The 15,856-nt window shown below is 46.4% G+C and overlaps 1 protein-coding gene across 1 annotated transcript in view; it reads right to left on the bottom strand.

The window, feature by feature from the left end:
* The window catches only part of chd1l (chromodomain helicase DNA binding protein 1-like), a 56,825-nt gene that overhangs the window by 7,515 nt on the left and 33,454 nt on the right, over positions 1-15,856 (bottom strand). Inside the window, exons 16-22 of the mRNA XM_029708375.1 lie at positions 13,248-13,405; positions 12,386-12,537; positions 11,960-12,165; positions 11,707-11,805; positions 9,739-9,809; positions 6,059-6,173; positions 5,565-5,673 (exon numbers count right to left, since the gene is read on the bottom strand). Coding sequence (XP_029564235.1) covers positions 5,565-5,673; positions 6,059-6,173; positions 9,739-9,809; positions 11,707-11,805; positions 11,960-12,165; positions 12,386-12,537; positions 13,248-13,405 — 910 coding nt within the window. The remainder of the gene's footprint in view (positions 1-5,564; positions 5,674-6,058; positions 6,174-9,738; positions 9,810-11,706; positions 11,806-11,959; positions 12,166-12,385; positions 12,538-13,247; positions 13,406-15,856) is intronic.

Here is a 15,856-nt window from a genome sequence, read left to right as displayed (position 1 = left end):
TGTAAACTCAAGTAAATTGTCCGGTGGCGATTTTTATGAATTGTTCAGCAGTCTAATGTCTTGGGGGTAGAAGCTGTTGAGGAGCCTTTTGGTCCTAGACTTGGCGCTCCGGTACCTCTTGCCGTGCAGTAGCAGAGAGAACAGTCTATAACTTGGGTGACTGGAGTCTCTGACAATTTTAAGGGCTTTTCTCTGACACCGCCTATTATATAGGTCCTGGATGTCAGGAAGCTTGGTCCCAGTGATGTACTGGGCCGTTCGCACTACCCTCTGTAGCTCCTTATGGTCAGATGCCGAGCAGTTGCCATACCAGGCGGTGATGCAACCGGTCAGGATGCTCTTGATGGTGCTGCTGTAGATTTTTTTGAGGATCTGAGGACCCATGCCAAATCTTTTCAGTCTCCTGAGGGGGAAAAGGTTTTGTCGTGCCCTCTTCACGACTGTGTTAGTGTGTTTGGACCATGATAGTTTCCAGACTCACATCAAACATCTCCAATCCAAAGTTAAATCTAGAATTGGCATCCTATTTCGCAACAAAGCATCCTTCACTCATGCTGCCAAACATACCCTCGTAAAACTGACTATCCTACCGATCCTCGACTTTGGCGATGTCCTTAGCTTAGTGATTAGCTTCGTGGGTACTATGGTGTTGAACGCTGAGCTATAGTCAATGAACAGCATTCTCACATAGGTGTTCCTTTTGTCCAGGTGAGAAAGGGCGGTGTGGAGTGCGATTGAGATTGCGTCATCTGTGGATCTGTTGGGGCGGTATGTGAATTGGAGTGGGTCTAGGATGCTGTTGATGTGAGCCATGACCAGACTTTCAAAGCACTTCATGGCTACCGACGTGAGTGCCACGAGGCGGTAATCATTTAGGGAGGTTTCCTTCGCTTCCTTGGGCACAGGGACTATGGTGGTGTGCTTGAAACATGTAGGTATTACAGACTTGGTCAGGGAGAGGTTGAAAATGTCAGTGAAGACACTTGCCAGTTGGTCCGCGCATGCTCGCAGTACATTTACTGGTAATCCATCTGGCCCAGTGGCTTTGTGAATGTTTAACCTATGTTTAAAACCTATTTAAAGGTTTTGTTCACATCGGCTACCGAGAGCCTTATCACACAGTCATCCAGAACAGCTGGTGCACTTGTGCATGCTTGTTGTTTGCCTCAAAGTGAGCATAAAAGTATGCAATCTGGTTTCTGCTCAGGTTATGGATGTGTCACTGCAACCTTAAAGGTCCTAAATGATGTCACCATTGCCCTTGATTCTAAGCAATATTGTGCTGCTATTTTTATTGACTTGGCCAAAGCTTTTGATATGGTAGACCATTCCATTCTTCTGGGCCGGCTAAGGAGTATTGGTGTCTCTGAGGGGTCTTTGGCCTGGTTTGCTAACTACCTTTCTCAAATGAGTGCAGTGTATAAAGTCAGGCCATCTGTCGTCTTAGTCACTGCCTGTCACCAAGGGTGTACCCCAAGGCTCGATCCAAGGCCCCACGCTCTTCTCAATTTACATCAACAACATAGCTCAGGCAGTAGGAAGCTCGCTCATCCATTTATATGCTGATGATACAGTCTTATACTCAGCTGGCCCCTCCCTGGATTGTGTGTTAAATTCTCTACAAAGCTTTCTTAGTGTCCAACAAGCTTTCTCTGCCCTTAACCTTGTTCTGAACATCTCCAAAACAATGGTCATGTGGTTTGGTAAGAAGAATGACCCTCTCCCCACAGGTGTTATTACTACCTCTAAGGGTTTAGAGCTGGAGGTAGTCACCTCATACAAGTACTTGGGAGTATGGCTAGACGGTACACTGTCCTTCTCTCAGCACATATCAAAGCTGCAGGCTAAAGTTAAATCTAGACTTGGTTTCCTCTATCGTAATCGTTCCTCTTTCACCCCAGCTGCCAAACTAACCCTGATTCAGATGACCATCCTTCCCATGCTAGATTATGGAGACATCATTTATAGATGGGCAGGTAAGGGTGCTCTCGAGCAGCTAGATGTTCTTTACCGTTCGGCCATCAGATTTGCCACCAATGCTCCTTATAGGCCACATCACTGCACTCTATACTCCTCTGTGAACTGGTCATCTCTCAATACCTGTCGCAAGACCCACTGGTTGATGCTTATTTATAAAACCCTCTTAGGCCTCACTCCCCCCTATCTGAGATATCTACTGCAGCCCTCATCCTCCACATACAACACCCGTTCTGCCAGTCACATTCTGTTAACCTGTTGGGGCTAGGGGGCAGTATTTGCACGGCCGGATAAAAAACGTACCCAATTTAATCTGGTTACTACTCCTGCCCAGTAACTAGAATATGCATATAATTATTGGCTTTGGATAGAAAACACCCTAAAGTTTCTAAAACTGTTTGAATGGTGTCTGTGAGTATAACAGAACTCATTTGTCAGGCCAAAACCTGAGAAGATTCCTTACAGGAAGTGGCCTGTCTGACAATTTCTTGCCCTCCTTGATCATCTCTAACAAGAACAGGGGATCTCTGGCATGACGTGACACTTCCTACGGCTCCCATAGGCTCTCAGAACCCAGGAAAAAGCTGAATGACGTAATTCAAGGCCCAGGCTGAAACACACTAGCGCGTTTGGCAAGTGCTCTATCAGAGGGCCATCAGACTGAGGCTCGTGCATGAGGGGATAGCATGCTTTTACTTTCACTCTCTTTGTAATAAAAAACGATTTCCCGGTCGGAATATTATCGCTTTTTTACGAGAAAAATTGCATAAAAATTGATTTTAAACAGCGGTTGACATGCTTCGAAGTACGGTAATGGAATATTTAGAAATATTTTGTCACGAAATACGTCGTGCTCGTAACCCTTATTTACCCTTTCGGATAGTGTCTTGAACGCACGAACAAATCGCCGCTATTTGGATATAACAATGGATTATTTGGGACCAAACCAACATTTGTTATTGAAGTAGAAGTCCTGGGAGTGCATTCTGACGAAGACAGCAAAGGTAATAACATTTTTCTTATAGTAAATCTGACTTTGGTGAGTGCTAAACTTGCTGGGTGTCTAAATAGCTAGCCCTGTGATGCCGGGCTATCTACTTAGAATATTGCAAAATGTGCTTTCACCGAAAAGCTATTTTAAAATCGGACATATCGAGTGCATAGAGGAGTTCTGTATCTATAATTCTTAAAATAATTGTTATGCTTTTTGTGAACGTTTATCGTGAGTAATTTAGCAAACTGTTAGTAAATTCCCCGGAAGTTTGCGGGGGTTATGCTTTTTCTGAACGTCACATGCTAATGTAAAAAGCAGTTTTTTGATATAAATATGAACTTGATTGAACAGACATGCATGTATTGTATAACACAATGTCCTAGGTGTGTCATCTGATGAAGATCATAAAAGGTTAGTGCTGCATTTAGCTGTGGTTTGGGTTTATGTGACATGATATGCTAGCTTGAAAAATGGGTGTCTGATTATTTCTGGCTGGGCACTCTGCTGACATAATCTAATGTTTTGCTTTCGTTGTAAAGCCTTTTTGAAATCGGACAGTGGGGTTAGATTAACGAGATTCTTGTCTTTAAATAGCTGTAAAATAGTCATATGTTTGAGAAATTGAAGTAATAGCATTTCTAAGGTATTTGAATAACGGGCCACGGGATTCCACTGGCTGTTGAGTAGGTGGGACGCTTAGGCCAGAGAGGTTAAGTATTACTATCATAAGGGAAGTACACCATATTTCATCTAATATACATGATGCTCTGTTTGTTTTATCCAATGTCTAACCGGCTCTAACAGTGAATAAGGTTTTATATGGGTGGAATTGGCTAAGGAGACCTGGCTGTTCACCTCGGAGCATTTAGTATTGTCCCTGGAGCAGAAAAGGAGGACCAAGGCCAACCACCATGCCAAGGTCTCCCTACTGCACTGTGACAAATGTGCTTCAAAGCTTTTTTTTTTCTGCTGCCATGCTGTGTTGTCATGTTGTGTTGCTGCCATGCTGTGTTGTCATGTTGTGTTGCTACCATGCTGTGTTGTCATGTGTTGCTGCCTTGCTGTGTTGTTGTCTTAGGTCTCTCTTTATGTAGAGTTGTGGTGTCTCTCTTGTCGTGGTGTGTGTTTTGTCCAATATTTTTATCTAATTTATTTTTAATCCCAGCCCCCGTCACCGCAGGAGGCCTTTTGCCTTTTAGTAGGCCGTCATTGTAAATAATAATGTTCTTATTAACTGACTGGCCTAGTTAAACATGTGTTTTTTTAATCCGTCTGACAGCATAGAACATGACTAGCTAAATAGACATACTTAGCCAGCTAGCTGGTTACAGCATGCTACATAGTTAGGCAGCTAGCGTTAGCCAGCTAGCTGGTTACAGCATGCTACATAGTTAGCCAGCTAACGTTAGCCAGCTAGCTGGTTACAGCATGCTACATAGTTAGCCAGCTAACGTTAGCCAGCTAGCTGGTTACAGCATGCTACATAGTTAGCCAGCTAACGTTAGCCAGCTAGCTGGTTACAGCATGCTACATAGTTAGGCAGCTAACGTTAGCCAGCTAGCTGGTTACAGCATGCTACATTGTTAGGCAGCTAACGTTAGCCAGCTAGCTGGTTACAGCATGCTACATAGTTAGGCAGCTAACGTTAGCCAGCTAGCTATTTGGTTAAATAAAAAAATAAACAAAAATAAAAAATAGAGTACACAACTGTTTACCAAGGGAGATGTTAGGGTTAGTAAAGGAGTAGAAAGGATACATGGGGGTGTTAGGGTTAGTAAAGGAGTAGAAAGGATACATGGGGGTGTTAGTACAGGAGTAGAAAGGATACATGGGGGTGTTAGGGTTAGTACAGGAGTAGAACGGATACATGGGGGTGTTAGGGTTAGTAAAGGAGTAGAAAGGATACATGGGGGTGTTAGTACAGGAGTAGAAAGGATACATGGGGGGGTGTTAGGGTTAGTACAGGAGTAGAAAGGATACATGGAGGGGTGTTAGGGTTAGTAAAGGAGTAGAAAGGATACATGGAGGGGTGTTAGGGTTAGTAAAGGAGTAGAACGGATACATGGAGGGGTGTTAGTACAGGAGTAGAAAGGATACATGGAGGGGTGTTAGGGTTAGTACAGGAGTAGAACGGATACATGGGGGTGTTAGGGTTAGTACAGGAGTAGAAAGGATACATGGGGGGGTGTTAGGGTTAGTAAAGGAGGAGAAAGGATACATGGGGGGTGTTAGGGTTAGTAAAGGAGGAGAAAGGATACATGGGGGGGTTAGTAAAGGAGTAGAAAGGATACATGGGGGTGTGTTAGGGTTAGTAAAGGAGTAGAAAGGATACATGGGGGGGTTAGTAAAGGAGTAGAAAGGATACATGGGGGGGTTAGTAAAGGAGTAGAAAGGATACATGGGGGGGTTAGTAAAGGAGTAGAAAGGATACATGGGGGTGTGTTAGGGTTAGTAAAGGAGTAGAACGGATACATGGGGGTGTTAGGGTTAGTACAGGAGTAGAAAGGATACATGGGGGGGTGTTAGGGTTAGTACAGGAGTAGAAAGGATACATGGGGGGGTGTTAGGGTTAGTACAGGAGTAGAAAGGATACATGGAGGTGTGTACCCCCCTGGAGGCCAGGTGTTTCCTGATGAGTCTCTCTGTTCCATACCAGTTAAACCCTCTGGTGGAGTGGCCGATACGGGGGAGATGGACGCCAGCTGGGGGAGAGGAGAGAGGGGAGGAGAGAGGGGGGAGAGGAGAGAGGGGAGAGGAGAGGTGAGAGGAGAGGAGGAGAGAGGGGAGAGGAGAGGAGGAGAGAGGGGAGAGGAGGAGAGAGAGAGGTGCATGAGAGGGAAGTAAGGAGACTGAAATGGAATCTTCAGTGACGTGTACAGCAGAGTATATGGTCTCTTACTCCGACTACACACACACACACACACACACACACACACACACACACACACACACACACACACACACACACACAGAGAGAGGCACGGACAAAGACACACAAGGACAAAGACACACAAGGACAAAGACAGACAGACAGACAGACAGACAGACAGACAGACAGACAGACAGACAGACAGACAGACAGACTACCCTTGTTAGTCTTAGCGACCCTGTAGATTTTCTGGAGTCCTTCTTCCAGAGCAGAGAGATGGATCCCTGACAGGCTGTTGTCTCTGGCTCTGTGCTGAGCCACTATCAGGGCCACCTGGGGACAGACAGACAGACAGACAGATCAGGGCCACCTGGGGAGACAGACAGACAGACAGATCAGAACAACCTGGGGACAGACAGACAGACACATCAGAACCACCTGGGGACAGACAGACAGACCAGAACCACCTGGGAACAGACAGACAGATCAGAACCACCTGGGAACAGACAGACAGATCAGAACAACCTGGGGACAGACAGACAGACAGATTAGAACCACCTGGGGACAGACAGACAGACACATCAGAACCACCTGGGGACAGACAGACAGACACATCAGAACCACCTGGGGACAGACAGACAGACACATCAGAACCACCTGGGGACAGACAGACAGACACATCAGAACCACCTGGGGACAGACAGACAGACACATCAGAACCACCTGGGGACAGACAGACAGACAGATCAGAACCACCTGGGGACAGACAGACAGACAGATCAGAACAACCTGGGGACAGACAGACAGACAGACAGATCAGAACAACCTGGGGACAGACAGACAGACAGACAGATCAGAACAACCTGGGGACAGACAGACAGACAGATCAGAACAACCTGGGGACAGACAGACAGATCAGAACAACCTGGGGACAGACAGACAGATCAGAACAACCTGGGGACAGACAGACAGATCAGAACAACCTGGGGACAGACAGACAGACAGATCAGAACAACCTGGGGACAGACAGACAGACACATCAGAACCACCTGGGGACAGACAGACAGACAGACACATCAGAACCACCTGGGGACAGACAGACAGACAGACACATCAGATCCACCTGGGGACAGACAGACAGACACATCAGAACCACCTGGGGAAAGACAGACAGACACATCAGAACCACCTGGGGACAGACAGACAGACACATCAGAACCACCTGGGGACAGACAGACAGACACATCAGAACCACCTGGGGACAGACAGACAGACAAACAGATCAGAACAACCTGGGGACAGACAGACAGACAAACAGACAGACAGACACATCAGAACAACCTGGAGACAGACAGACAGACAGACCACATCACATCAGGGCCACCTGAGGCCAGGAGGGAGGGAACAAATCACTCATTATACAAATCAGGTACATCATCATCATAATTCCACAGGTATCTTAAGCGTCCCGACTTCCTGACGATGTGATGACCTTTGGGAACACACTGCCCACAGGTACATACAGCGCCTAGAGAAAGTATTCATACCCCTTAACGTACATACAGCGCCTAGAGAAAGTATTCATACCCCTTAACGTACATACAGCGCCTACAGAAAGTATTCATACCCCTTAACGTACATACAGCGCCTAGAGAAAGTATTCATACCCCTTAACGTACATACAGCGCCTAGAGAAAGTATTCATACCCCTTAACGTACATACAGCGCCTAGAGAAAGTATTCATACCCCTTAACGTACATACAGCGCCTACAGAAAGTATTCATACCCCTTAACGTACATACAGCGCCTACAGAAAGTATTCATACCCCTTAACGTACATACAGCGCCTACAGAAAGTATTCATACCCCTTAACGTACATACAGCGCCTACAGAAAGTATTCATACCCCTTAACGTACATACAGCGCCTACAGAAAGTATTCATACCCCTTAACGTACATACAGCGCCTACAAAAAGTATTCATACCCCTTAACGTACATACAGCGCCTAGAGAAAGTATTCATACCCCTTAACGTACATACAGCGCTAATCATTGAAAATGAAATACAGAAATATCTCATTTAGAGAAGTATTCACACCCCTGAATCAATACACGTTAGAATCACCTTTGGCAGCAATTACAGCTGTGAGTCTTTCTGGGTAAGTTTCTAGAATTTTCCACACCTGGATTGTGCAACATTTGCACATTATTATTTTCTGTCAAATCGGTTGTTGATCATTGTTAGACAATCCTCTTCAGGTCTTGTCATAGATTTTCAACCAGATTTAAGTCAAAACTGTAACTCTGCCACTCAAAAACATTTACTGTCTTCTTGGTAAGCAACTCCAGTGTAGATTTGGCCTTGTGTTTTAGGTTATTGTCCTGCTGAAAGGTGAATTCATCTCCCAGTGTCTGGTGGAAAGCAGACTGAACCAGGTTTTCCTCTAGGATTTTGCCTGTACTTAGCTCCATTCCGTTTCTTTATTATCCTGAAAAACTGCCCAGTCCTTAACGATGACAAGCATACCCATAACATGATGCAGCCACCACTGTGCTTGAAAATATGGAGAGTGGTACTCAGTAATGTGTTGTATTGGATTTGCCCCAAAACTAACACTTAGTATTCAGGACAAAAAGTGAATTCTGTTGCCATATTTTTACAGTATTACTTTAGTGCCATGTTGCAAACAGGATGCATGTTTTGGAGTATTTGTATTCTGTACAGGCTTCCTTCTTTTCACTCTGTCATTTAGGTTAGTATTGTGGAGTAACTACAATGTTGTTGATCCATCCTCAGTTTTCTCCCATCACAGCCATTAAACTCTGTAACTGTTTTAAAGTCACCAATGGCCTCATGGTGAAATCCCTGAGCAGTTTCCTTCTTCACCGGCAACTGAGTTAGGAAGGACGCCTGTATCTTTGTAGTAACTGGGTGTATTGATACACCATCCAAAGTGTAATTAATAACTTCACCATGCTCAAAGGGATATTCAATGCCTGTATTTTTTTATTTTTTTACCCATCTACCAATAGGAGCCCTTCTTTGCGAGGCATTGGAAAACCTCCCTGGTCTTTGTGGTTGAATGGACTGCTGGACTGAGGGACCTTACAGATTTTACATTTTTACATTTTAGTCATTTAGCAGACGCTCTTATCCAGAGCGACTTACAGTAGTGAATGCATACATTTCATACATTTTTTTTCTGTGCTGGCCCCCCGTGGGAATCGAACCCACAACCCTGGCGTTGCAAACACCATGCTCTACCAACTGAGCTACAGTTGTGTGGAGGTACAGAGATGAGGTAGTCTGTAATTCACTGCTCGACTGAGGGACGTTACAGATAATTGTATGTGTGGAGGTACAGAGATGAGGTAGTCATTAATAAATCATGTTAAACACTATTATTGCACACAGAGTGAGTCCATGACACTTATTATGTTAAGCACATTTTTACTCCTGAAAATGTTTAGGCTTTCCATAACAAAAGGGTTGAATACCACTTATTGACTCAAAAACATTTCAGCGACACATTTTTTTTTATTAATTAGTAAAAATGTGAAGAAAAAAAACACAATTCTACTTTTACATTATGGGGTATTGTGTTTAGGCCAGTGACAAAAAAATATCCCATTTTATATGCAGGCTGTAACACAACAAAATGTGGAAAAAGTCACGTGTTGTGAATACTTTCTGAAAGCTCTATAGCTTTACCACTCTGAGAAGATGTTAGGGCATAGACACGTACTGCGTGCTGAGAGGGTGTGTGTGTGTGTGTGTGTGTGTGTAACAGGTGGGATCTGAACCCACCTGAACATCAACCATTTAGACCTAGAGGAAATTCCCTCATGGGCCGAGGGTGACACAGGCAGGTCTACGTCATCTCTGCTACACTTACCTGGTCTTGGCCATCCAGTCTGGACTGTTTATCATCAACAGGGAAAAGCAACACAGATCCCAGCTTCAAGTCTGAAACAGAAAGTACTCTTAATTTACTGGTGTGTGATGGCAGGACAGCACAGGTGGTACAGTTACAACTAGGCCATGTGCTGCAGCCAATCTCCACCCGGCACAGCCAGAAGAGGACTGGCCACCCCTCGTAGCCTGGTTCCTCTCTAGGTTTCTTCCTAGGTTTTGGCCTTTCTAGGGGAGTTTTTCCTAGCCACCCCTCATAGCCTGGTTCCTCTCTAAGGTTTTGGCCTTTCTAGGGAGTTTTTCCTAGCCACCGTGCTTCTACACCTGCATTGCTTGCTGTTTTGGGGGTTTTAGGCTGGGTTTCTGTATAGCACTTTGAGATATCAGCTGATGTAAGAAGGGCTTTATAAATACATTTGATTTGATTTAGGGCACCGGAGGCCATTAGATTAGACATTAGACCCAGGGCTGCTGTAAGAGCCAGTAGACAGAGACATCGACAACATTTTTTTCTGAACGTTGTTGAGGGAATTAAAGAAGCAAAATGTGGTTTTCCAATCAAAAGGAGAATTAGTGTGAGATAAAAAAGATTTAAAATGGTTTGAACTTTGAATCTCAACACGAGGTGGAGGCGATAAACAGCTAATAAAGGAGATTGAATATGTTGCAAGATAAAAAAAATATAATTTTCCATTGACGGATGTCGATTTAACCCGTTTGACTGCTATCGATTGGCAAGTACAGTACCAGTAGCGATATAATAAATCCTGATTGGCATGTAACTAGCTCCCTGGTATACAGAAAATACCCGAGCTCTGAAGCAAGCTTCCAGAAAATTGGAACGGAAATGGCGCCACACCAAACTGGAAGTCTTCCGACTAGCTTGGAAAGACAGTACCGTGCAGAATCGAAGAGCCCTCACTGCTGATCGATATTCCCCCCCCCCTCATCAGACCAGAAAAGCGTGAAGCTGCACGTTTTAAAATGGTTTGAACTTTGAATCTCAACATGAGGTGGAGGCGATAAACAGGAGAAGAGTTGTTGGAACCATTTCGGACAATCGGAGCGTGCAGCAAAAAGGGCCCAACCCCCTTTCCAAGGCTGCCCCGTTCACTGAGAGATCTCCGGCGAACCCAGGCATTTCACAAAAATACATTCATGATTTCTTGCTCAAAGCGGGCGTGAGAGTAGTTTCTGAAGGTGGCAATGTTAAGTGTCTCTCTCCCTCTATATCGCTTCTTTAAAAAAGCTTCCATGTTGTTGTCATTCCGCTAGGGACCTGTTTTCAGGGTATTAAGTCTCCAGTCAATAACCGGTGGAGAGTGTGTGTGATAATCCTGTGTTCTCGTTTAATTAGCTAGTAAATAAATAATTAATGTGTGTAGTACTGAATTATAAGTAAGGCTCAGGTTTTTTGCAGATGCAAGGAAGTCACGACTGTTCAGAATGATGATATGATACAAGGTTACGATTAAGAAGTGGACTGTTTATAGATGTGAGAGGTAAATTCGGGAGATGGTCACTTTTTAAAGAACCGCTCTCGTGGTGCCCCACATCCTAATGAGTTAATTGTTATATTTAGTTAATTAGATAAATACAAGTCCTCAGATTGTTAAAGTCAAGTCACGACGACATATTTATTGTATGAAAATGGTGGCTACGTTAGCCCACAAAAAGCATAGAAAAAGATATTTGATGGCCAACCGATGCAAATGTATCATTCTCCACATTGTTAGTTTCATTGTGGACCTTTCCCCCGATAACAGAAGTATACGAGGGAGATCCAAAGCAGCACTCGAGACAACAACAACAACTGCGCGCGTGTAACAACCCGTAACTTGATATAGTTTCCCAAAAGCAAAGTCGATATTCGAAAAGGAGTTAATTAAAACCCCCTTTCTGAGAAAATTTATCTAACGCTCTCTAGTTTGGCTAGATAACGTGAGCTCACCTTTCATCTTTCCAGCCAGTTCATATTGTTTTCGTGGTTCATCTGACCTGTTCTCCAAGGCTGTGAAGAGACCACCTCTACCCCAACGGCCGGAGTCATCTACAAAAGACGCCAGGACGTAAAATAAAAAAACCCTCAGACATTGACGTTTTCGATACAATGTTTTTCATGTTTGTATGCTCTCTCTTTCTTTGCTGTAAGCAATGCGATAATCTTTTTTTTTTTTTTTTTTTAAATCAGAACGATCCAATACCAACACAGTGCACTATGATGGCGTCGTCCTGGTTGGCGTAAGGGTGTGTGACATCACCCAACACGTAACTAATAGCAGAGTGTTCTGAATCTGTAGAGGTCACGCTGAGGTCATCAGTCTCGTCCTCTTCCTCTTCCTCCTCCTCCTCGCTCTCCACAGAGGGTAAACACAGGGACCTGTACCCATTGGACTCCCACCATGCCATCCTGCAACACAGACGCCTTATTATACCTGAACTAGAGTCTATGTTGCAGGTAGAGGGATGTCTATCCTACGATCAGGGTCATATTCATTAACGCACACCGTTGCAAACCGTAGCAAAATATTTTTGTAACAGAAACACGTTTTCTTATTGGGAAATGTTAGTTAGTCCCTCCCTGTGTTTTCTGCTGTTTGGTTTCTTGTGAAAATGACTTTAGTCCTTACTTCTTCCTGTGTTTGTTCTCCTGTAGTCTCCTCCTCTTGTCCTCCTGTAGTCTGGTCCTCTTAGCTGCAGCCTCCTCCCTCTCTTTCAGGTCAGTCTCAGTCAAGGCCTTCCTCTTCCTCATGGGGGCCAACAGGGGCCCGGACAGACACACCTGAAGGGCCACTGAACATCAGCCAAGAGACATAGGTTGTCCCCCAAATTACACACTATTCCCTATATAGTGCACTACTTTAGACCAGGGCCCATAGGACTCTGTTGAAAAGTAGTGCACTATACAGGGAGTGGTGCACTATACAGGGAGTGGTGCACTATACAGGGAGTGGTGCACTATACAGGGAGTAGTGCACTATACAGGGAGTGGTGCACTATACAGGGAGTGGTGCACTATACAGGGAGTAGTGCACTATACAGGGAGTGGTGCACTATACAGGGAGTGGTGCACTATACAGGGAGTGGTGCACTATACAGGGAGTGGTGCACTATACAGGGAGTGGTGCACTATACAGGGAGTGGTGCACTATACAGGGAGTGGTGCACTATACAGGGAGTGGTGCACTATATAGGGAGTGGTGCACTATATAGGGAGTGGTGCACTATATATTACAATTCAACAACATACCCTGTCTGTCTGACATTACAATCCAACAACATACCCTGTCTGTCTGTCTGTCTGTCTGTCTGTCTGTCTGTCTGTCTGTCTGTCTGTCTGTCTGTCTGTCTGTCTGTCTGTCTGTGCTACTAGTGAAAGGTGTAGAATAGAGAAGTCCTATTTCTCTGTTTGTGAGTAGTGATGTTAGTCATTAGCACATCATCACACTAGTCTAGTAGAGCAGAGGTGAGGAGACAGTAAGAGAGTCTTACTTCATCGTTATGTCGTGTCGCCCGTCTCTCTCCTCCTCCTCCTCCTCCTCCTCCTGCCTCCTCCTCCTCCTCCTCCTCCTGGAGACGACTGAAGGTCCTCTGGTCCTCAGAGCTCACCACCCGGGAATAGTCCCTCCCTTCAAAGTAGTACATGTGGTCTGGACCGGGACAGACAGAGAGACAGGGTCAGAGAGAGAAACAGGGAGAGAGAGACAGGGACAGGGAGAGAGACAGGGAGAGAGACAGGGACAGGGAGAGAGACAGGGACAGGGAGAGAGACAGGGACAGGGAGAGAGAGAGACAGGGAGAGAGAGAGACAGGGAGAGAGAGAGACAGGGAGAGAGAGAGACAGGGAGAGAGAGAGACAGGGAGAGAGAGAGACAGGGAGAGAGAGAGACAGGGAGAGAGAGAGGACAGGGAGAGAGAGGGACAGGGAGAGAGAGGGACAGGGAGAGAGAGGGACAGGGAGAGAGAGGGACAGGGAGAGAGAGGGACAGGGAGAGAGAGAGACAGGGAGAGAGAGACAGGGAGAGAGAGACAGGGACAGGGAGAGACAGGGACAGGGAGAGACAGGGACAGGGAGAGACAGGGACAGGGAGAGACAGGGAGAGACAGGGAGAGACAGGGAGAGGGAGAGACAGGGAGAGGGAGAGACAGGGAGAGGGAGAGACAGGGAGAGAGAGGGAGAGAGAGAGAGAGAGACAGGGAGAGAGAGAGGACAGGGAGATAGAGAGACAGGGAGAGAGAGAGAGAGAGAGAGACAGGGAGAGAGAGAGACAGGGACAGGGAGAGAGAGGGACAGGGAGAGAGAGAGAGAGAGACAGGGAGAGAGAGAGAGAGAGAGAGACAGGGAGAGAGAGAGAGAGAGACAGGGAGGGGAGAGAGAGAGAGACAGGGACAGGGAGAGAGAGACAGGGAGAGAAAGTGACAGGGAGAGAGAGAGAGAGGCAGGGAGAGAAAGACAGGGAGAGAGACAGACAGGGAGAAAGAGACAGGGAGAGAGAGAGACAGGGAGAGAGACAGGGACCACTAGGCTACCTGGGACCACTAGGCTACCTGCTGGTTACTGGCCCAACGCTCTAACCACTAGGCTACCTGCTGGTTATTGGAACAAATCTAACCACTAAGCTACCTGCTGGTTACTGGCCCAACGCTGTAACCACTAGGCTACCTGCTGGTTACTGGCCCAACGCTCTAACCACTAGGCTACCTGCTGGTTACTGGCCCAACGCTCTAACCACTAGTCTACCTGCTGGTTACTGGCCCAACGCTCTAACCAATAGGCTACCTGCTGGTTACTGGCCCAACGCTCTAACCACTAGGCTACCTGCTGGTTACTTGTCCAAATCTAACCACTAGGCTACCTGCTGGTTACTGGCCCAACTCTCTAATCAATAGGCTACCTGCTGGTTACTGGCCCAACGCTCTAACCAATAGGCTACCTGCTGGTTACTGGCCCAACGCTCTAACCACTAGGCTACCTGCTGGTTACTGGCCCAACGCTCTAACCACTAGGGTACCTGCTGGTTACTGGCCCAACTCTCTAACCACTAGGCTACCTGCTGGTTACTGGCCCAACGCTCTAACCACTAGGCTACCTGCTGGTTACTGGCCCAACGCTCTAACCACTAGGCTACCTGCTGGTTACTGGTCCAACGCTCTAACCACTAGGCTACCTGCTGGTTACTTGCCCAACGCTTTAACCACTAGTCTACCTGCTGGTTACTGGCCCAACGCTCTAACCACTAGGCTACCTGCTGGTTACTGGCCCAACGCTCTAACCACTAGGCTACCTGCTGGTTACTTACCCAATGATTTTACCACTAGGCCACCTGCTGGTTACTGGCCCAATGCTCTAACCACTAGGCCACCTGCTGGTTACTGGCCCAATGCTCTAACCACTAGGCTACCTGCTGGTTACTGGTCCAACACTCTAACCACTAGGCTACCTGCTGGTTACTAGTCCAATGCTCTAACCACTAGGCTACCTGCTGGTTACTGGCCCTACGCTCTAACCACTAGTCTACCTGCTGGTTACTGGCCCAACGCTCTAGCCACTAGGCTACCTGCTGGTTACTGGCCCAACGCTCTAACCACTAGACTACCTGCTGGTTACTGGCCCAACGCTCTAACCACTAGGCTACCTGCTGGTTACTGGCCCAACGCTCTAACCACTAGGCTACCTGCTGGTTACTGGCCCAACTCTCTAACCACTAGGCTACCTGCTGGTTACTGGCCCAACGCTCTAACCACTAGACTACCTGCTGGTTACTGGCCCAACCCTCTAACCACTAGACTACCTGCTGGTTACTGGCCCAACCCTCTAACCACTAGGATACCTGCTGGTTACTAGCCCAACGCTTTAACCACTAGGCTACCTGCTGGTTACTGGCCCAACTCTCTAACCACTAGGCTACCTGCTGGTTACTGGTCCAACACTCTAACCACTAGTCTACCTGCTGGTTACTGGCCCAACGCTCTAACCACTAGGCTACCTGCTTGTTACTGGCCCAATGCTCTAACCACTAGGCTACCTGCTGGTTACTGGTCCAACACTCTAACCACTAGGCTACCTGCTGGTTACTAGTCCAACACTCTAACCACTAGGC

Source organism: Salmo trutta, chromosome 22, assembly GCF_901001165.1.
Source record: "Salmo trutta chromosome 22, fSalTru1.1, whole genome shotgun sequence".
NCBI lineage: Eukaryota > Metazoa > Chordata > Actinopteri > Salmoniformes > Salmonidae > Salmo > Salmo trutta.
This window is presented reverse-complemented; position numbering and strand designations above follow the sequence as displayed.